The 22,471-nt window shown below is 38.8% G+C and overlaps 1 protein-coding gene across 2 annotated transcripts in view; it reads right to left on the reverse strand.

Moving 5' to 3' along the window:
• The window catches only part of tia1 (TIA1 cytotoxic granule-associated RNA binding protein), a 41,313-nt gene that overhangs the window by 18,553 nt on the left and 289 nt on the right, over nt 1-22,471 (reverse strand). Inside the window, exons 1-5 of one of the 2 annotated variants that reach the window (XM_052040773.1) lie at nt 22,185-22,431; nt 9,642-9,738; nt 7,650-7,745; nt 2,648-2,702; nt 1,302-1,389 (exon numbers count right to left, since the gene is read on the reverse strand). In XM_052040773.1, the coding sequence (XP_051896733.1) occupies nt 1,302-1,389; nt 2,648-2,702; nt 7,650-7,745; nt 9,642-9,653 (251 nt within the window). In that variant the 5' untranslated portion in view covers nt 9,654-9,738; nt 22,185-22,431. Of the gene's footprint in view, nt 1-1,301; nt 1,390-2,647; nt 2,703-7,649; nt 7,746-9,641; nt 9,739-22,184; nt 22,432-22,471 lie in introns of those variants that run through there. The other variant, XM_052040772.1, reaches the window with a different exon arrangement.

The raw sequence follows: 22,471 nt of genomic DNA on the forward strand, positions 1-22,471 counted from the left end.
ATTTCCTTGTAATCCTGGCCTTTGTAGTTTACTCAAGGTAAACAATTTTGAAATCTTATCAAACAACTTGTAACTTTCCAATAAAAAGGACATTAAATCCAAGGAAACTGAAATTACTCCAGATGTCAGAATATCTTAACAACTTTAATTTAAAAAGAATCAAGCTTCTCTTCAACAGGTAACCATCAGCACAAAACTCTTCAGAAAACATCAAAATTTAAAGTTTCTAAACTTTACTGTGTCAAATTACTATTATGGTAAAACTGATCACAAGACTTTGAAAGGTTTTAAGTTACCAGAGTTTATTTTGGAACAAACTATGTAACCCAGATTCAACAATGAACAGCTAGTGATACATGATGGAAAAAACAATAATTTAAACTACTGTTCCTTCAAATGGGTCATCCTAATTAACTTTTATCTAAAATGATATTGAAGTAAGGATTTGAAGACATATGAACCTAACCAGCCTGGATTACCTGAAGTTTTGGAACAAATTCATACAAACTGTTGAAGGAATTTTATAGCTCACTCCACTGAACTGAAAATGAAAGAAAATTAACCATGATGCACCTAATCAAGAAGAGGATTACAGAAACTGTTTCACAGAACTATTTAAAGTATGATCACCTCCCTCATTTAGGTGGCAAAGGATGCAATATCAATGTCCAACAGAAAGCTTGATTATACTTGAAAGTGGATGCTTAAATTCTACATTAGTTCGAAACCACAAGAGAGCCTACTCCATATATACCGAGGTTTTCACATTACATGTATATTACTAACAGTTGCTGAAGTTAAAGGAAAGGGATAAAGTTGCTTTTTATGATATTTAAAAAAACAGAACCACAGATCCCTAAACTTTTAAAATTTTTTTTTACTGCAGCGTAGTTTGCACATAGTTAAATTTGAAACAGGATATAAAAGATGTCTTCTAAAATGTATAAACCAACCATGCGCACAGAAGTACCAGATTTTACTGCTGGGTTAGACAAATCGAGTCTGTGGTTACTTAAAGTAATGCAGAATGTTTCACAATGCTGACCTCAAAAGGAAGTTTAAAAGAGAATACACGCTTTTCTGATTAAGCCCTTATTCTGTACTTTAAAATCAACAATCCACCAGAAACACCGATACAATTACATCTACATTGGTTTTAAGAGGTTCCTGAGCTGAATGGTACAGATGCCACTGTACTACAACCCAGACAGAACAATTGAATCATACAGAATGAATGCAGTGAATGTGATCTAACTGTTTAAAGCCAAACAGTGTAAAAATTCACTTCAAGATATACTTACGATATTCTTCCAAATGGTGCAAAAGCTGCTTTTATATCTTCTGTGGTAATTTCTGGACTCAAGTCACCAACAAATACATGGAAATGATCTGTTGAGTAGATGAAAGTTTATTTTCAATTCAAGGAAAAAAAATGTAAACTTGTTCCACAGCAGATCCAACAATATTTCAATAGTATGAGAAATATATACTGATAGACAAAAATATATTTACACATGCTATTAGTTTGCTTTGCAAAGTATTCAAACCTCTAAGCACTGAAGGTCTGAGCTGCAAAAAAAATGGGCTTTGTTAAATGTTGACAGTAAATCAGAAACAGCAGAGTGTGATTCCTTCACTTTGGACATTACTCTGGCCAAACTCAATGTGTTCAGAAGAAGATTTGAAAATTAAAATCCTAAATTATCTCTTGTATCAGTTGTTTTAACACTGGCTCTGATTATATATAAAACTCAACACCCGAGAGTCATTATCCTTTTCTGAAAAAAAGGAACATCTTGGCCTAAAATGAACTATAGGATGCTGCTAAACACAACGTAACAATAATAGGTGGCTTAGTCACTTGACAATTACTTTGTAGATATTGATCCCACAAAGATACATTTCAAAAATGTGACTTCCTCTAAAGTTGGATTAAACAGCATGCTTTGTGCTGATGAAGGTTCAGTATCTACAGATCTATGGCTTAAATTCAAAAAGTATACGCAAAAGAATGACATTGTGCATATATGCTAAAATTATAGATCCTAAAAATCGTAATCAACTGAACTTAAGTATTTTACAAGTCTTTTTGATTCTAAAAATTTAATTTCAATGCTTTCTTGGCGAATAAGGCAATGGCATGGAGTCAAGATCACGATGCCAGGAGAATTGGAAGGTGACAACAATATATCACATTAAGAAAAAAAAGCCCAATCCATTTCAGATTTGTATGTCAAATGTAAAAATAATCATGCAGCATGAAGCTTTTTGACATAACACAGTGACTTTGGAAAATATATAAATGGTAAATGTTGTTTATTTTGAAACTACAAAACTCTAATTCAGGAAGGAACTGCTAAAGCTCCAGTAAATCTCTAACTAGTAGAATGTTGTACACATAAACCGAGTTTGTGACCATTTCATGCCAATCACGTTCTCTGCTTAAAATTATTTAAGTTTAATTTCCAGATGTCTGAATAATTGCCAAAATGACACAAAACTGTTTAAATAGTATTCTACATAAATTGTAACCTCCAAAAAACTAACTAAAAAGCTGCAAACCTCCCTACGCTTTGCAGAACTTTTGCCACAGTGACAATTTGAAATGGAGTTTCAGAAAGGAGAATGACATCAACCCAATACTTACTACTTGTGTCTTTCTTCTGGCTACTTGGGGTTGTTGCCCAGTTCACTTTAACTTCCTGAAAGTTATTACACAGTGATTAGAAAATAGGTTAGCCAGTTTCATTTAATTCAGCATCTTACATACACCAACATAATTTAAGTCTGCACTCACTCAACATATCGACTACAGTTAAATATTTATGGAGTGATTCTAATATTGAGCTCTCACACCTTCATATTTCTCCTTCAAATTCTAGACTTAGCTGCAGTCCAACCATCCATAGCTGGTGGATTTGATATCTAAAGCCTCTTTTGGAGATATTGCAGTATACACCAGATTAGCTACTGCTAAACTGAAGTAATTGGATGGTTAGAACAAATAATTATAAACCACAAGTGAAACAAACAAATATGTATAAAGTGATGATCTTTCCTTTACATAATTAACACTTTTGTCAAGAGGAGTCAGATTATAACATCTGTCAACAGAGACTTGTGGTGGCAACCACTGCAGCTAATTTTACTTGAATATTATTGGAAAAGCACAAATGCAGGACAAAAGATGGAAACATAGTATTGAGAGTCCAGCACACAGAATGCGCGGGCAGTACCAATTCCTCGACAGGCTGATAGTTATGCCTCTTAATCAGTCCCTCAAGTATGAGGATGACTTGTTTCCACTCCAGTTCTTTGGGTTCTGAGACGGCTGATGTCAAAGTGGGGCAGGAAGTGCTCAACAGAATGGAAGGCAGGTAATTTGGAAGGTAATGCAATCCATCCATCATTTATGTTGGGTTTCTGTGCTCCCTATGAATGAACAAGGTGCACAAATGCTCCTCCACCATTATGAACAATCTATGGGCCTGTAATCCCACAAGCCAGTGGGCATTTTAAACTTTTTGGAAGAGGCTTTGAAAATATCCTTGAATTATTTCCTGTCTACCAGGTAACCCCTTGCTGTGACAGCTTGAATGTCTGTTTTGGAAGTTTGGTGCTGGGCACATAAATTATGGTCTGCCCATCAGAGCCCAGTGTAATTGGGGATTCAATACTGGGATTATTGGTCTGGGAGAGGATTTTGCATAGACAGCATTTGTGGCATCTATCCAATGCTCTGACATGCCTTCTATAGGTAGTAAGACGTGTAGTGGGGGCCAGGGATCACTGCTGATTGGTGGGTCATGAGTGTTGTGCCAGGTTTCAAATCTTCATCTTCAAACATCTCTTTACTCATACAGCCAGAGTCTGTACTGGCATACTGAAGGCAGTGGTGAATTTTGTCATCTTCATTGAGAGGTGACTCATGAGACACAGAAAGGGGTTCACATTTTCCAGCACTGACAGTTTGATAGGGGATTAGCCAGTAACATAAGCATTATGTACAAATCTAATTTTTATAATTTTCTTACTGATAAAAAAACATTGCAGTAATACCTTCAACCAGAAGGACTACAGCAGTTCAAGATGGTTTATCATCACCTTCTCCCCTACCTCCAAGGACAATTAGGGATGAACAATAAAACATTTTCATACTGGTTTAGAAGTTTGCAGCTGTATGCCATTGAGATACTAAAGCAGGATATGATTCAAAGGTCAATACAGCTAACATCACTTTAAAGAGATTGGCCAGGCATTAAGGTATTTTCAGTATTCTAAAATGCTCGTTAGATACCTTTATCGTTTAGTCATATACAAAAGGCACATAGCTAGTTGCTGCAACTGCCAATATTCTGTCTTCCGAAAAGATAGTAGTTAAGACAGCGAATTCACAAAGCAAGCAGATTTGCACTTCTATGTTATGGCATCAAACCTACTAACTTTGTGTTGGTGATTAGGCTATCAATTATATTTTTGCTTCCCTAGCATAATATGGAACAAAGCATATACAGTTCTAATTTGTGCACCCCATTAAAAGATCAGTGTGGAATATATTTTTATTTTTCATCATCTAAGTGCTGTTAACAAAGCCAGCGTTTATTGCCCATCCCTAACTGCCTTTGGAAAAAGGTGGTCGTGATCCATCTTCCTGAACTGCTGTAGTATTGGTGAAGGTAATACCCACAATGCCCTTGGCAGGGAGTTCATGAAGAAGCTAGGATACATTTCCAGGTAAGGATGGCGTGCAGCTTGGAAGGGAACCTACAGATGGTGGTTGTGCACTTGCCCTCGTTGGTGGTAGAGATCATGAGTCTGGCTGATGCTGTCAGAGCAGCCTAGGTGAGTAAATGTAGTGCATTTTTTGTTTAAATGGTACATACTGCAGCTATGTGAACTAGTGTTGGAGGCAATGATTGCTTTAGGTGGTTGATGGAGCACCAACCAAGCAGACTGCTATGTCAGGATAGTGTTGAGATTCTTGAGAGCTGTTGGCACCACTCTCATTCAGATAAATGGGAAATATATCACAATCCTAACCTGTTCCTTCAGGATGCTGGAATGGCCTTGGAGTGTTGAGGCTAGTGAATTGAATTGGTTGGAGCCCGGCTTCTGTGATGGTGATATCCAAGGAGAAAGTCATCTATTTGGCACTTTTGGCTGAATATTCATTACACTCAAAAGGTACAGAAATTATATCACCAGAGTCAATGGCACTGGATTTAGTCTCTGGTGTGTAGAAAATGGAAACTGAGCTCTGTAATGCAACCAATAAAAGGTGTGCACTTTGAGCTGCAACATAAGTTTTTATAGAACATAAAACAATTACAGCACAATTCAGGCCCTTCGGCCCACAAAGCTGTGCCGAACATGTCCCTACCCTAGAAATTACTAGGCTTACCCATAGCCCTCTATTTTACTCAGCTCCATGTACCTATCTAACAGTCTCTTGAAAGACCCTATCGTATCAGCCTCCACCACCGTTTCCGGCAGCCCATTCCACGCACTCACCACTCTCGGAGTAAAAAAACTTACCCCTGACATCTCCTCTGTATCTACTCCCCAGCACCTTAAACCTATGCCCTCTTGTGGCCACCAATTCAGCCCTGGGGAAAAGCCTCTATCTACCCTATCAATACCTCTCATCATCTTATACACCTCTATCAGGTCCCCCCTCATCCTCCGTCTCTCCAAGAAGAAAAGGCCGAGTTCCCTCAACCTGCTTTCATAAGGCAAGCTCCGCATTCCAGGCAGCATCCTTGTAAATCTCCTCTGCACCCTCTCTATGGCTTCCACATCTTTCCTGTAGTGAGGCGACCAGAACTGAGCACAATACTCCAAGTGGGGTCTGACCAGGGACCTATATAGCTGCAACAATACCTCACAGCTCCTAAATTCAATTCCCCGATTGATGAAGGACAATACACCAGATGTCTTCTTAACCACAGAGTCAACCTGCGCAGCCGCTTTGAGCGTCCTATGGACTCGGACCCCAAGATCCCTCTGATCCTTCACACTGCCAAGAGTCCTACCATTAATACTATATTCCGCCAACATATTTGACCTACCAAAATGAACCACTTCACACTTATCTGGGTTGAACTGCATCTGCCACTTCTCAGCCCAACTCTGCATTCTATCTATGTCCCTCTGTAACCTCTGACAGCCCTCCAAACTATCCACAACACCCCCAACCTTCATGTCATCTGCAAACTTACTAACCCACCCCTCCACTTCCTCATCCAGGTCGTTTATAAAAATCACAAATAGTAAGGGTCCCAGTACAGATCCCTGAGGTACACCACTGGTCACCAACCTCCATTCAGAATACGACGCTTCAACAACCACGCTTTGCCTTCTGTGGGCCAGCCAGTTCTGGATCCACACTGCAATGCCCCCTTGGATCCCATGTCTCCTCACCTTCTCTATAAGCCTCACATGGGGTACCTTATCAAACGCCTTGCTGAAATCCATATACACTACATTTACTGCTCTCCCTTCATCGATGTGCTTAGTCACATCGTCAAAAAATTCAATCAGGCTCGTAATGCAGGACCTGCCCTTAACAAAGCCATGCTGACTATTCCTAATCATATTATACCTCTCCAAATGTTCATAAATCCTGCCTCTCAGGATCTTCTCCATCAGCTTACCAACCACTGAGGTAAGACTCACTGGTCTATAATTTCCTGGGCTATGCCTACTCCCCTTCTTCAATAAGGGAACAACATCTGCAACCCTCCAATCTTCCGGAACCTCTCTCGTCTCCATGGACGACACAAAGATCATCATCAGAGGCTCCGCAATCTCCTCCCTCGCCTCCCACAGCAACCTGGGGTACATCTCATCCGGTCCCAGCGACTTATCTAACTTGGTGCTTTCCAGAAGTTTCAGCACCACCTCTTTTCTAATATCTACATGCTCAAGCTTTTCAGGCCACTGCAAGTCCCCACTACAATCCCCCAGATCTTTTTCCATGGTGAATACTGACGTAAAGTATTCATTAAGTACCCCTGCTATTTCTTCCAGATCCATACACACTTTCCCACTGCTGCACTTGATAGGCCCTATCCTTTCGCATTTCATCCTCTTACTCTTCACATACTTGTAGAATGCCTTGGGGTTTTCCTTAATCCTGCCTGCCAAGGCCTTCTCATATCCCCTTCTGGCTCTCCTAATCTCTTTAAGTTCCATCCTTTTACTCCTTCAGATACGAGGAGATTGTTATGCATTTTCACTTTCTTTCCTAGACATATATCACTTATCTTTTTCACCGTGGCAAAAGAAAACATTGTGACACTTTCAACAACTTGAACAAACTGGTGATTTTTTTTTAGTGAAATGCTGATCCAAGCAATCAACTTCATCATTTGACCCACAATGGGTAAACAACAACTTTTCTGCAATGAATATTTGTTTTACAGATCATAGAGATAATTTGAGAAAGCTGTGGTATAAAAGTAGCCACTTAATGAAGAAAGCCGATGTTAAAGCTTCAAGTATGACCCTTCTTAACTTTAAGCCATTAGTGATGGAAATAGCAACAAAAATGATTTTTTTTTTGCTAATGACCAACAGCCATAAAAGAAGTCACGTGTACATAATCCCTTTCAATTACCACTCACCCGTTAGACTAGATGATAGCTTACCTTACCCATAATTTTACGTCCATTCATAGCTGCTAATGCTGCTGCTGCATGCCGGTGTTCATAGAACTCCACAAAGCAATATGGATCATTGCCAGTCTGTTGGAATAGGGAAAAATAGAACCAGACTGATACTTTCTACAAAACTTTTGACAAAAGTGGGTGGTAAAACCAGAACAACCAGTTAAGGAAAGTGCAACAGATGTCAAACGTGCTCTGATTTAAAGTGGCACTACAAAACTAGCATCACATAAATTGATCTTAAGTTCTCCAGCAGTTAACTAAATTCATCTTTCTTCCTCTCAAATTCAATGACATCTTGCAGGACATGAATGCACACTCAAACAGCTGTAGTTCTTCTGCAAGTTTGGGCAGCAAGTGTTACGTTGTTTGACTACAAGGCTCAATGTAGCGCTGTGTTTTTCACCAGAACCAGACACATTCAGCAGGAGTTGTTGGAAAGGAACTGTACCCAACTTCCTTCTGCTAACTTATGGAAGTCGAGACTTATTTTTTGGAAACCAGTGGCTGGCCTAGTTAAGATGAGTCCCCAGGATAGGCCAGGGATCGACCATAAACCAAAAGTGAAAGATAAATAAATGAAGTAAATGTAACCAAGGTAGAAAACATTAGTGATTCATTCCTCTTTATCAGTTATAGGTAAATGAAAATGGGTTTATGCAAAAAATTTCCTAATTCTTGTACTGAGCTAGTGAAACAAATGGGAATGTCAACTTTTACAAGTGAGATCAAAAGGAAACTACACTGCAGTGACTAATCCCATAGCAAAATCTGAGTTATAGGAGTAACAATCTTTCCCTTAAAAACTCTAAACCTTTCTGAAATTGACAAGTGAAAGTTTGGAAATTGACAAAAATTTTAACTCTACTCCCATATGAAATTCCATTATAATTTTGTCTTGCAACACAAAAAGTGTTGAAAATTATAAAACAGATTTCTGGGAACTTTATAGATTCAGAGTTATACCGCATGGAAACAGGCCCTTAGGCCCAACTTGTCCATGCCAGCCAAGATACCCATCTAAGCTAATCCCATTTGCCTGTGTTTGGCCCATATCCCTCTAAACCTTTCCTGTCCATGTACCTATTCAAATGTCTTTTAAATGCTGTAATTGTACCCGTCTCCACCACTTCCTCTGGCAGCCCATTCCATTTATCCATCATCCACTCGGCAAGAAACTTGCCCCTCAGGTCCCCTTTAAATCTTTCCCCTCTCACCTTAAGCCTATGCCCTCCAGTTTTAGACTCCCCTACACTGGGAAACAGACCATCTGTAAGATCACCCCTCAGCCTCCTTTGCTCCAGGGAAAATGGTCTCAGTCTTTCCAATCTCTTCTTATAACTCAAGTCCTCCAGTCCAAGCAACATTCCTGTGAATCTTTTCTGTATCCTCTCTAGCTTAATCACATCCTTCCCATAGTGTGACAAGCATTATTGCACACAATCCTCCAAGTGCGATCTCACCAATATCTTGTATACCAATAGCTGTAACATGACGTCCCAATTCTTGTACTCAATTACCCGTCCAAAGGCGGCAAGTGTGCCATATGCCTTCTTCACTACCTGAGACACATCCCATTACCCCAGCAGCTCATCTCCCAGCTCACCTTCACCCCCACCCCATCACTGGGCAGATCTCCCCATCCCTGAGCTCCTCTGTTGTGTGTAGACCCCCACCATTGAGTGATGACCTCTGGACCCCCACCCTGCTGTCAGCACAGCTGTTCCCGCAGCAAGCTGGCGAGATGCTCTTGCTCTGTGTTCTGCAGCATCCGGCAAAAAGGCTTCAAAGGCGCTGGGATCCCTCTTGGGCAGAAGCCACAGCAGCTTCACATTATGAAGCCATTTGACAAATGATTTAAAAAGAATCAGTTTTCGTGTACAGTCTCAACAAATTTGGATTTGCTTCTTTTGTGTATCTATCAACAAACAAATGCTAATCAGAGATTCTTTTAAGACAGCATGTGCAACATACCTCAACAATCATTTTGCAGCTTTTGCATGGTCCAATCTGACTGAAAAGTTGAAGAATTAGGGCTTCCGTCACATCCCTGGAGAGATTTCCCACATATCTATTAAAGCAAAAATAAAACATAACTATACAGAAGGGTAAGAGTTCTGAAAATTACTAAAGAAACCTGCAAAATATTTCCCACTATAACTCCTTACGAAGCCTACCCTACCATCCTCAAAAAAAGCGTCCACTTGAATAAATATCCAGAAAATAATGGCAGTGTTAAGATTTTTCTATTTTAAAATATCCATTCAAAAATGAAACAGCTGATATTTTAAAACCAACTTTATACTTAAAATAAAATAAATCTTGGCTTAAAGTAGCAAAAGATGCAGAAAACAACAGAAATACCAATATTTGGAGACATCTTTGTTTAAACAAAATTAGTAAATAATGAATAGCACTGGTTCAATAAAGTGTTTATGTAAAAATAAAATGTCAGACCCAACTGATAGTTTTGCTATCATTTGAACAAATTGACTTTCAAGTTTTCATGTAAAGTCAGGCTTTGGTAAAGATTATGAGAAATCCATTTGATTATATAGGGTTAAAAAGTTTAGTGTGAAGGATAACTCGAATCCATTCAAATACCTACAAAGTGGAGGAAAGAGAAATAGGAAAAAAAGTACATTACAAATGCTGAAAGAATACATGAAGGCAGGAAAACGAAGTTAATTAGCAGAAAATTCATCAGGGAACAAATAGATTTTCAAATAATTCTATACCAGATTAATAAAAATATGTGAAAGCAGGACTTTCAACCTAACCATTCCACTTCAGCTTTTAACTCCTACAAGCACTTACTCCCTGCTGTCCACTTAAAAGGTGTTGGTGAGAAACAGAAAGATCACAAAATCCAAGACATCAGTTACTTGTCAACTAACTCAGAGAATCTGGATAGACCTATGTACAGGGGCAGAATCATATTTCCATAAAAAGCACACGTATCCAATGCTTAAACAACATGAGAGATTTTGTATCTTCCAAGCAGATAAATCAATCCATGTAGTTCATATTTCAAGTTAAAAAAGGAGCTTTGATTTATAAAATTTCTATCCATTTCAAATCCATGAGGTCAAGCTAGAAAGCATGTTTATCCAGTTCTGCCAAAATATCAACTTTAAACATTAATGCTGCTTTTCAATCCATTTTCACTTTCTGCACTTAATTTATTTTACTCATGTAGCAACCGCATACATTTAACAAGTGCTGTAATATTTACACATTCAATAATGGGAAAGGGGATATTGGGGGCAAGCCACTGCTGGAAGCCAATATTGTGTTGCTCTGAATCAGTGGTGAAAAGCTGAAGGACTTACAAGGACGTGAACATCAAAATTAGAGATTAAACTTAAAAGTTTACTACATTCTGAAGAGATTCCCCATAAAAGTACTTTTAAAAAAAATAAATCCAGAGAAATAGCCAAAAACCACAGTGCAGTAAAGAAACAAAACAGAAGTATTGAGATGCAGGGGAAGATCATTTAAGAGATCATGTGGAAAAGTTTAATGTAAAGGATAACAACAATCTATTCAAATACCTACAAGCTGGAGGGAGAAAGAGTAGGAAAACCACACATTACAAATGCTGAAAGAATACATAAAGGCAGGGGAAACAATGTCAATTAGCAGAAAATCCATCAGGGAACAAATTGCTATACAACAAAGAAATGTGAAAACAGGGCTAACAATCTAATTTGACTGGATTGAAAAGCAAGTTAATATGTTCCAGGTTGACCTTTTGTCAGAACTACATAAACATGCTTTCTAGCTTGAGCTCATGTGGATTTCTCATTGGTTGAAATTTTATAAATCAAAGCATCTTTTATATCCTAAATATTCAAGTTGCATGGGTTGTGATTGCTAGTAAAATACAGGGATTGTGCATAACTAAATGCAAAAATGTGAAGTCTGACAAATTCTTGGAATTAAAAAAAAGTTGATGGTCAAATAAATATGGGCTTGACAGAAAAATCACTTTTATTCTTATCCTGCTTTTAGACGGTTTTGTTTTTATACACAATCTATTAAAAATTAACATATAGGAAGGATGTGGAAGCGTTGGAAAGGGTGCAGAGGAGATTTACCAGGATTGGAGAGTATGGATAATGAGGAGAGACTAAGGGAGCTAGGGCTTTACTCTTTGGAGAGGAGGAGGATGAGAGGAGACATGATAGAGGTGTACAAAATATTAGGAGGAATAGATAGACAGCCAGCGCCTCTTTCCCAGTGCACCAATGCTCAATACAAGAGGGCATGGCTTTAAAGTAATGGGTGGGAAGTTCAAGGGAGATATCAGAGGGAGGTTTTTCACCCAGAGAGTGGTTGGTGCATGGAATGCGCTGCCTGGGGGAGTGGTGGAGGCAGATACATTGGTCAAGTTCAAGAGATTGTTAGATAAGCATATGGAGGAATTTAAAATAGGGGGATATGTGGGAGGAAGGCACCAGATAGTATTAGACGTGGTTTAAAGATTGGCACGACACGGTGGGCCAAAGGGCCTGTATTGTTCTACAGTTCTATGATCTATGGCACTGAAAATCGGACTTTGGTGCAACCAAATGTACCACCATCAAATGTGAAATTACTAAACATTTAGAGGAACTGATCTTACAGTACAAATGCATTAATATTTACAGCATAAACTTATTAAACTATTCAAATGAAAAAGTCTGGACAATGGTTATCAAGATAATACTGAATGCCATACCATGAAATTTTGTTTTACTAACTTACAAAGAAAAACACACTAAACAATGCATAAATGCAGATCTGAGTCCATATGAAAATACAGCCTCAAAATACAATATACAGAAACACTTTGAGTCAATTTTGATGGAATTTTTCCAAACTTCTATAAGCATTCTCTTATTGTGTACAGGAAACCAATACTGCAAAAGTATCCAAAGTTTGTGCTCTTTAAAAAGGCCAATAATACATCCACATAACAAAATCTTCAAAAGTTTGTTCTGCACCAACTAAATGCAATAAACATTGTTGATCACTAAACTTTTGTAATTTTGCAAAGGAAAATTTAAAGACAGCATGCCCAACCTTTTGAATAAATACAAACTAGGTACAGATTTTTTTTTAAATCAAACTTTCCTTCATTATCAAACAGAGCTACAGTAATAATTAACACAAGTCCCTATGCCACCACTACCAATAGGATTTTTTCTATACATAACCAATAGGACTTTCTGTATAATGATTTTTTTTAATGATAATCCAGCAGTTTCATGGTCACCCTTACTGATATTAGCTTTTTACTTCCAATTGTTTAACTGAGCTCACATTTCCCAGCTGACTTGATTTGAACTTCTGTTGAGGTTCCCGTCTCATGCAGCTGTTCAGAATGAACCCCAACAAATGCCTCCACATCACTTCCCTGGCCTTCTTCATCAAGACGTATTCTCTAAGGAGATGGGCAACTGTCTCACAGTGTAGCTGTCATAAGGGATGTATACTGTGTATTCAATAAGCAAACCATACAAGAAAAATCTGATGGGGAGAGCTTTTCTCACCACCAACCAAACAAGGCTTGGTGCTTGTTTGAAAGCTTTGGATGAGGCATTCCACTAAATCATTCAGGGAACCAGCTCAATAGATCCTCTGTAATTTTTTCCTCCAAGGCTCTGATGTCATTTTGTCTAGACCACTGACTGATTTGTGATCACAAATATTACACTACTGTTCCTGTTCTTGAAGTGATATTTTGGTAGAAAAAAAATGAGAAGGCAATATGAACTGCATATCTCCACTTTAATATTAAAGTGAAAGGTGCAAGGACAAGGAAATCCAGAGAAGCATGCACACAAATATTTGAAGGTAGACAAACAAATTGAAAAGGCTGTTATAAAAGCAGATGGGACCATATTACTATAGCAAACCCCAGATATGCAAACTATAATAAAATATAGGTTAGGCCTTGGCTAGGGTATTGCTTAAATCCTGCACATCACTCTTTACAAAAGGTGTCAAGGCCTTTTAAGCTCTTTGGTACTAGAAATGTATCAGGTTTAAGGCATGTCCATAATGCTAATAGATTGAAAGTTGGGCTGATCTGCTTAGAGCAGAGAATGTTCAAGGTAAAGATTGGCATATTTCACTATTGTATTCATGAAGCACTGTGGGTTAATCTCTCTTGGGGCTGGGGGAAATCTAAAATATCTGGCTCATAATGCTTCAAACAAGTGACAATTGAAGATCTTAAAGGCTATAGAACCTAAATTATGGTCAGGCTCAAGACTGAAAGCTATTGTGCTCCTTTAACTGTTTTGCACCAGTGTGGTTTAGTAATTACAACACCGCTTCTCAATAACATGCCAGTGCTGCAACAACTAACAGTTCGCCACATGGCAATGAGGTCCCCAGAACTCTCAAACAGGCACCTTCTGATCCACCCAGGAACTCTCACACCCACTTCTTTCCAAAATCCACCAATCCCGTTAACCAATTTCTTTCCTTCCCCCACCTTGTTCCATCTGCCTATAACCCACACACTTGATCCCCTCCATCTAGTGTTCCCATCTGCCTGTTATCCCTCCCTTATTTGGTTCCACTCATCATCACCTTCCTTTCTTATCAGATTCTATAGTGTGCAACCCTTTGTTCTCTCCACTTATCACCGCCCAGCCTCTATTGCTATCTCTCCCCCACATAGCTCTCTATCTGCCCATCAATCCCTTCTCACCTGGATCCAGTTATCACTTGCCAGTTCTTGCCTCACCATTCCCCCTCACCCCTTTATACTGGCTATCTTCCTTTTATACTCTCATGCAGGGCCTTGACCCAAAACATCAGCTATCTCTTTGCCTCCATAGATGTTGCCTGACCCACTGAATTCCTCCAGCAGCTTGTTTTTTTTTCGTTCCAGATTCCAGCATCTACATTCTCTTGTGTCTCCAAGACTTTGCTTGCCTGGCAATGTGTATGGCCCTCCTCAGTGGATCCTTCCTACACAACCAGAGTCTCACTCCCGCCAGATACTGCCCTCAAGGTGGCTGCAAAGTGGATGAGACAATCATCCACATCTTCCTGGCATGTGCATTTGCCAAGGTCTGGAAAAGAATACAATTAATGGTTCTTGACTCGGTTCATTCTGAGCACCTGTATAACAGATGACTGTGATGTACAGGCCATTACCAGGGACGCATACCGAAACAAACATCAACGTCTACTAGAAGACCATTAAGTTGATGAAAGACTCATTTTGGTCTGCCCGAAACTTGTTGGTCTTCCAATCTAAGATGTCCATAAGCGAATGCTGCCAACTAGCATGTGCTGGGATGCAGGAATATGTGAAGGGCACAGTGAAGCTCCATTCAGCCACTGTGAAGGCTTTGTGGAGAAGGATCAGAGGCTAGGTACCCATTGCCACTGGACACCGAGGAGCTGGGTGTGAATGTATTGATTTGACAGTACATTGAATATAGTGAAATAAGTACAGGAAATCTCCAGGTTACGAACGAGTTTCATCTTTGAGACTGTTCGTAACCCAATTTTGTATGTAACTCGGAACAGTGTCCGCGCATGCGCACTTGACCCGGGGATCACGGCCGCACATGTGCACTTGGCCCGGGGATCGCGGCCGCACATGTGCACTTGGCCCGGGGATCGCGGCCGCACACAGTCCCAGCCGCACATACGCACTTGGCCCGGGATTGGGCCAAAGAAGGTTTACCGCCGCCATGGTAGGATCGGGGGCCGGGCCCGCTTACGAACCGACCACGAAGGTGGTAAACGGGCATTCGTAAGTCGGGGACTTCCTGTACACTGATTATATTTCATATATATGTTATTATGAATAAAATATATATTTGAAATAAGGAAAACAGTTGTTAGCAAAAACCCTAGGTGCATATATGAAAAATTATGGAATGATTTCTTTTCTGCTCTCATAAAGCAGAGCCATACTAAAATATGGTTCCATGACTAGTGGCAATCCTCCAGTACTTCTCATGTGAGTTTGAATAGTTTGTTCTGGCAGACTATTTGTCTCCAGGGATCTGATTATGTTCTCACCTGGCATGCACTCCTTTACTTTCTATCCAAGTCACAGGACAGCAATTTGGAGCAAAATCTCTGAATGTTACTCCACCGCTACTTCCACAGAACTACTTTTCTGCTCTGAATGCTGCAATTATGTGACACCAACTACATGTATAGACTGGAGATTTGTCAGGCAAAACTGAATAACCGTCAACTGTTACATTTACTCAGAGTTTTTGGGAAAGTAGTAATTATTTAAAGTAGTATGGAAGTCCCTTGCATAGTTTTCAAAGACTGATATGATCCAATAATCATCTTCGTTGCAATGAATTACTATTCCACGAAGTATAGGCCTCCCTGGGTAATAAACGGGTTCCATTTTTACAGACGTCTGTCCATAAGTCGATTTTGTCTAGGTCGGAAAATACACAAAATTCACTTGACGTGGTAACCATACTTCCACAGTATTGTAATGAATGGCAAAAAAAAAGCACATGACAGATAAAAAAAGAACAACTACTAAAAGTGGAGAGTAAACTAGTTCGGCAGTTTGCAGGAACGAATGCATGTACATACGTCAGATTTTTGAACTCAATAATATTACAGGCGCTCAATTATATGCAGCTCCTAAGTGGGGCGTTTATAACCCGAGGATAGCCTGAATTTGTTTTACCAAAGACAAAGCTAATTTACATTTAGTAAGTCTCAAATTCATTCTAACAATTTAACTTGCCTTCCTCAAATACAGCTATTTTATAATGACCAGGAACTCATCTGGTGAGAAAATGTTCCCAATTAAGCATCCATATCTTAAGCACTGCATATCACAACAGCAGACAATTATGAACTGCAAAAGCAACAATCCAATTGACATACAACTGTCAAAACGAGTGAACAAAGTTCAAGTGATTTCCAATAATCTAACTGAAACTCTGCTTTCAAAGACCACTGCTTTGTACTTACAATACTGTTATCAACATATTAAGCTGATTGCCTCAATTCAACCAAGCTTAGAATAAGAAGATACAAGTAAAAATACTTATTTCAATCTTTGAAATACTTGAAATTTATGCTATTCACCTCGATTACACAAAGGGATTCTTCCTATTACTCTGTACCTCTTACCACATGGACCACAACAGTCAAGACTGTCAACCTGACCATACGTGCTGGGTTCATAATGTCAAGTGCATGTTCTGATAGAAAAAAAACCAAGTAGAACTAGATCAACATAGCTCAGCACTTTATCCAGATCAAGATGAATTGCTTAGTATTGACACACAGGCCTCTGTTCTTGAATGTGCAGCACAGGAAGCTTTTATCCACCCAACTTTCCTGCAAAAGCCTCTGGATGTGGTCAGATTGGGTTATCAACTTATAACTGACCAGACCTTATTGTAACAGTTCAAGTGGCTCACCACCACCTTTTCAAAAGCAGCAAAGAATAGGCAGTGAATGCCTGTCTGACCAATGACACTCCCATAACATTTTAGAAAATCATTTCAGATTTTGTTTCAAATGTTCAGCATCTGAGTTTTTGTTTCAGCATACAGTCAGCACTGTTTTAAGTTGGACCCACACAAATGGGCATAGAACATAAAACAGTACAGCACACAGACAGGAGATTTGGCCCATGACGTCTGTGCTGACCATGATGCCAATCCAAGCTAATCCCATTTGCCCACACCTGGTCTACATTCCTGCCTGTCCACGTGCCTGTCTAAATGCCTCTTAAGAATTGCGATTGCATCTGCTTCCACCACTTCCGCCAGCAGCATGTTCCAGACACTAACACCTGTGTAAAAAAAAGATTTACCTCGTAAATCTCCTTTAAACTTTCCCCCTCTCACCTCAAACCTATGCCCTCTAGTATTCAACATTTCCACCCTGGGAAATAGTTCCTGACTATCTACCTTATCGATCCATCTCATGATTTTTTAATACTTCTCTCAGGGTGTCCCTCAGCCGCCAATGCTTCAGAAAAAACAACATAAGTTTGTCCAACCTCTCCTTATAGCTAATACTTTCTAATCCAGACAACATTCTCTTCTGCACCCTCTCCAAAGTCTCCACATCCTTCCTGTATTGCAGTGACCAGAACTGCACACAGTACTCCAAGTGCAGTCTAACCAAAGTTTTATATAACCTGAAAAAAACAAAAATCAGGAATTTAAATTAATTGTTAAAAAGATAAGAAGCGGTGGTGATGAAAAGCATTTTAATCAAGTTTTTGACTTTCTCTGGTAAGAAAAATTCAGTTGTTCTTCTTTACTGTGTATAGGCCACTTATAAATTTATGCATTTTAATGAAGTTTCGCTTCAGCTGCTTCTGTTCCAAAAAAAACAATCCCAGCTATCCAATCTTTCCTCACAGCTAAAACTGTTCCTGCCAGTTTGATGTGTTCTTTGCCCAAACTATTACTACATTATGTTTCACATCATTTCCCCTGTAAACCTCCAGAAGTGACATATTTAATAATGGAAGCACAATGCTGGTATGTTGACAAGTTGTTTATAAAATACTTGCATTTCTATAGCACCTTTCACAACCTCAGGACATCCTGGAAGCACTTCAGAACAGTAGTTTGGAAATGTGGTCATAACTGCAATACAGGAAACATGGCAGGGAATTTGCGCAGATCAAGATTCCATAAACAGTAATGATGACAAAATAATCTTCAGCAATAGGGAATAAGAAACAAACATTGTTGAGGGCACCAAGGGAAGCTCCTCTATTCCTCTTCAAATAGTACCAAGGGAATTTTAATTTCTATCCAAGTGCACAGACAGGGCCCTGGCTTGTCTCATATTGGAAAATCATTACAAAATCAATTGAGTACATTTATTTTCTTCCAATATACCAAGGTGAACATTCTGAAAAATTGTTTTCATCCATTGATATATTATACTCCTGTTCATAATATTGAATATTTAACTTTCCACATATAAACCATGCCTAATTGGGCCACCATCCCATATTCCAAAGGGCTCCAGAATTAAAGGGTTTGATAACCACCAGTGATAAAGCAACACATGTGCTATCTAGCTGCTACAACAACAAAAACATTTTTTTTGCCAACTACTTTCCATTTAAAATTATAAGTGACTTTTGTCTGCTTACAAGTGGTTCTGGGAAAACTGCACCAAAGTGGAGAACTATGATCTCTATGCACTATTTTTACAGTTTAAAAATGATGGCACTAATTCTAACCCAGTCCCATTGGAGTCTGAATAACCATGATTCAATGGAGGAGATGGAAACAGAAAGAAAGGAATTTTAATTGGAAACATCCTTTAAAATGTAGATCCCCAGTTTAGCTAAACATTTGTCTCTTTAGAGGTTAGTTACTTTACATTAGAAGAAATGGCAGTATCATACTTCTGCCATGACATCACTCCTCCAAAGCGATAGTCCCCATTTTTAAATTTACAACTTCAACAACTGGAACTATATTCTTCAACAGATACAGATAAATCTTAGAGGTTTAATCACAGTAATCAATAAGAAAATCATTTCCTCCACAGTACTGAAAAAGTTTTGAATGCCCAATTAAGAACAAAGTTATCAGGGTAAGCTAATCATAAACAAATGCATAATGTGTATAAATGCAACACAAAGTGTACCTGATTATTATGGCATCACTTTAAATTCTGTTTTCCATAATACCCCATTATGGAAGTACATTGTGGATTTATTGGAGAGGAATGCTAAATTACCAGTTCAGTTTTATTATTTACCTGAAGAACCACAATGCAATTTCATTAATTGGAGCAAAGAAAATTCACTTAAAGTCATTCTAAAACATTATAGAAGATTTAAATAGCCTGCAAAGGATAAAAGATAAAAATAAAGATGGAAAACACTAACATTAACAGGTCAAAGTCACCCACCTTACCCCTCCCCCACTGTTAAAATCCAAGCCTACATTCAGAAATATGACAGAAGTAATAGCTTACATTTATACATCTTTCCTGAACTTAAGAATTTCCAAAATATATCACTACCAGTGGCCAACCTGGTCATGACAACTGAGCAACAGTCTACGCGCTGCAAGAAATTTTAAAAAATTCTCAACCATAAAAATCTTCCAATAAAAGTGTGATAGCCAATGCAATGTAGATGGTACACACTGCAGCTATATTGCACCAGTGATGCTAATCAAAGGGGCTACTTTGTCCTAGATGGTATTAAGCTTTTTGAATCGTTAGAGCTGCACTCATCTAGGCGTGGACAGTATTCCATTATGTTCTTGAGCTGTGCTTGTAGATGATGGAAAAGCTTTAGGGTATCGGAAGAGACACAGGATACCTAGCCTCTGGCCTGCTCTTGTAGTCACTGTATTTGCGTGGTTGCTTCAGTTGAGTTTCTGGTTAATGGCAACCCCCAGAATGTTGATGGTGGAAGATTTGGCAATGACAATGCCATTGAATATTGAGGGTTGGTAATCAGACCCTCTCGTTATTAATGGTCAAAGACTGGCACTTTAGTGGCATCAATCTTACTTGACGCTTATCAGCCCAAGCATAAATATTGTCCAATTCTCACTCCATTCAGAAGTCATCAGTGCCCATTTACTTTGTGGTGATAAATTAATAGCAAAGAACACTGAAGGATACTTCGTGCTATGTTGAATCTAGAAAAAAAATACAATAGTATGTTTGCAGAAGCAGGCTTGACAAGCTGAGTGGCCTACTCTTGCTCCTATTTCATATGTTTATATGTTCTCCAAAAGATTTCAATAGTATAACACACTTTCCACAAAGGAAATGCAAGCTGATCAGAAGACAAATGGTATCACTCTCGTGAACTGAAATCATTCCTTACATATTTCAAGGCCACAAGATGAAAGGTTCTCTCACATTAAATTAGATGATCTCTTTGCTGCCAGATGTTATTCCAATTTATTTTGTGTAGAATACCACACCACCTGACAAATACACCAAGTGCTGCTCTCATTTTTCTTTTCCTTTTCTAGGGAGATCTGTAAATAAAATCTGTATTTGTTGCGCAAACTAGTTTTTGTCTATATATATAAAATATTTGATTATGTAAGGGTAGCACCAAAGACTACATTTGGTACTATAATAATTTCAGATACGGTCCTTGAATCATTTAATTACTCAACAATGAACACACTGGTGACCAATACATTTGAAAAACATGTGAATACCTAGAATTAAATATTCATTCTATACAATTCTTTTTATTTAGACCAAAATAATGCACACCTGGCAGTCCACCTTTTTCTATCTTTTGACACCAAGATTTGTTCACCTAAACTTGATAGTTTACATTGGTTTCCAATTAAATATCTTAAATCTTTAAAATTCTCATTCTTGCTTCCACACTTCACTATAACCTCACCCTCGCTCTCTGTAATTCTTCTAGTTTACAAACTTCCAAAATATGTGTGTTCCTCCAACTATGCTACTGGATCATCCATAGATTTAATTGTAACTGCATTTTCTGCGCAAGGATGTAAACACCGGAATTTACTCCCAACTTTCTTTTTTGAAGATGCTCCTTGAAGTTCACCTCTTACCAAATTTTGGTCACATGACTCAATATCTCCTTGTTAAATTTACTTGATAACATTCTTGTGAAGCTTTTTGGACTTTTTTCCTGTGTTATTAATGCTGTATATAAATATAAATTGCTACTATAGAAATGATTTCAAAACAATTGTGGTCAATCAATTGGGACAACAGTAACATACAGTGCATTCACAAACGAAGAAGACATTTCACTGAGCAATCATCATTTTAAACAATATTGAATAGATCACTGTTGTTTCATTATTCATACCTACACATAATTGCATATCCTATTACTTTTCCTGAGATGTCATCCAAGGTTAGAACTTAACAATGTGCCTGATGACTAGCAAAGTAGAAAGGGATATGAACTTAAAAATATCTCAAAATTAATTATACTATTATTCTGTCTGGATTTAAACACAATCTAATTCTACTATAATCTACTTCATTTAACTCCAAACTGCGTAATCGCTCACCGAGTCTTAATTTTAAAAAACAAATGATAAACCAGGAAATGTTGATGTTGCAACATTACATCGCATTAATCATCATCATTCACTGAGTCAATCTCGGCACAAACAAAAAGAAACACTTGAAACGTAGAGTCCAAGATGTTGCGTTTTGTTTTATATGTGTTGCGATAAGCCTGGTTGGGGGGTGGTTATTTATTTTAAAAGGAACTTGTTTTACCACCCGAACTCCAAAATTGTGGGAAACAATAGGCACCTTCGTGCCTGAAGTTAAATCCCCAGTAAGTTTTGCCAACGAAAGGAGCCTGTGTCTTTTCATACGCACACACAACAGAGGCTGGGTGGGGGTAAAGAGACCAAGTAAATCCATTACATCAATCTCAAAAGTTTGGGTGAGATGAAGAAATAGTTGAATCACTACATAAAAGGAAATCCGATCTTGGGAGTGACATTGGGAAACACTCAAGACTGAGCCAACTTTGGTGAAAGCAAATTCTCCTTTTACCTTGCGGTGGGGGAAGCCTTTTCTCTGAGATGTATTGTATTAACAACACACCGGCGATGGGGAAAGCGCGGCTCTTGGCTGACCGGCGCGCCGCTCTCTCCTCAGCGCCGTCACGTCACCAAGAAACCGGTTGAGTCCGAGGCCCGAGGCCTTCGGGCGAAAAATGACAAGGCCCGAAGCGGCAGGGAGCCGGGCCCCGAACCCAGTTTTAAAGCCTTCCCCTGCCCTAAGGTGCCGGGAGAGCGGGGAGGTCACTTGATTGTTTGTTTGGGAGAGAAGTGGCGAAG

The sequence above is a fragment of the Pristis pectinata genome, chromosome 29, assembly GCF_009764475.1.
Source record: "Pristis pectinata isolate sPriPec2 chromosome 29, sPriPec2.1.pri, whole genome shotgun sequence".
Taxonomy (NCBI): Eukaryota; Metazoa; Chordata; class Chondrichthyes; order Rhinopristiformes; family Pristidae; genus Pristis; species Pristis pectinata.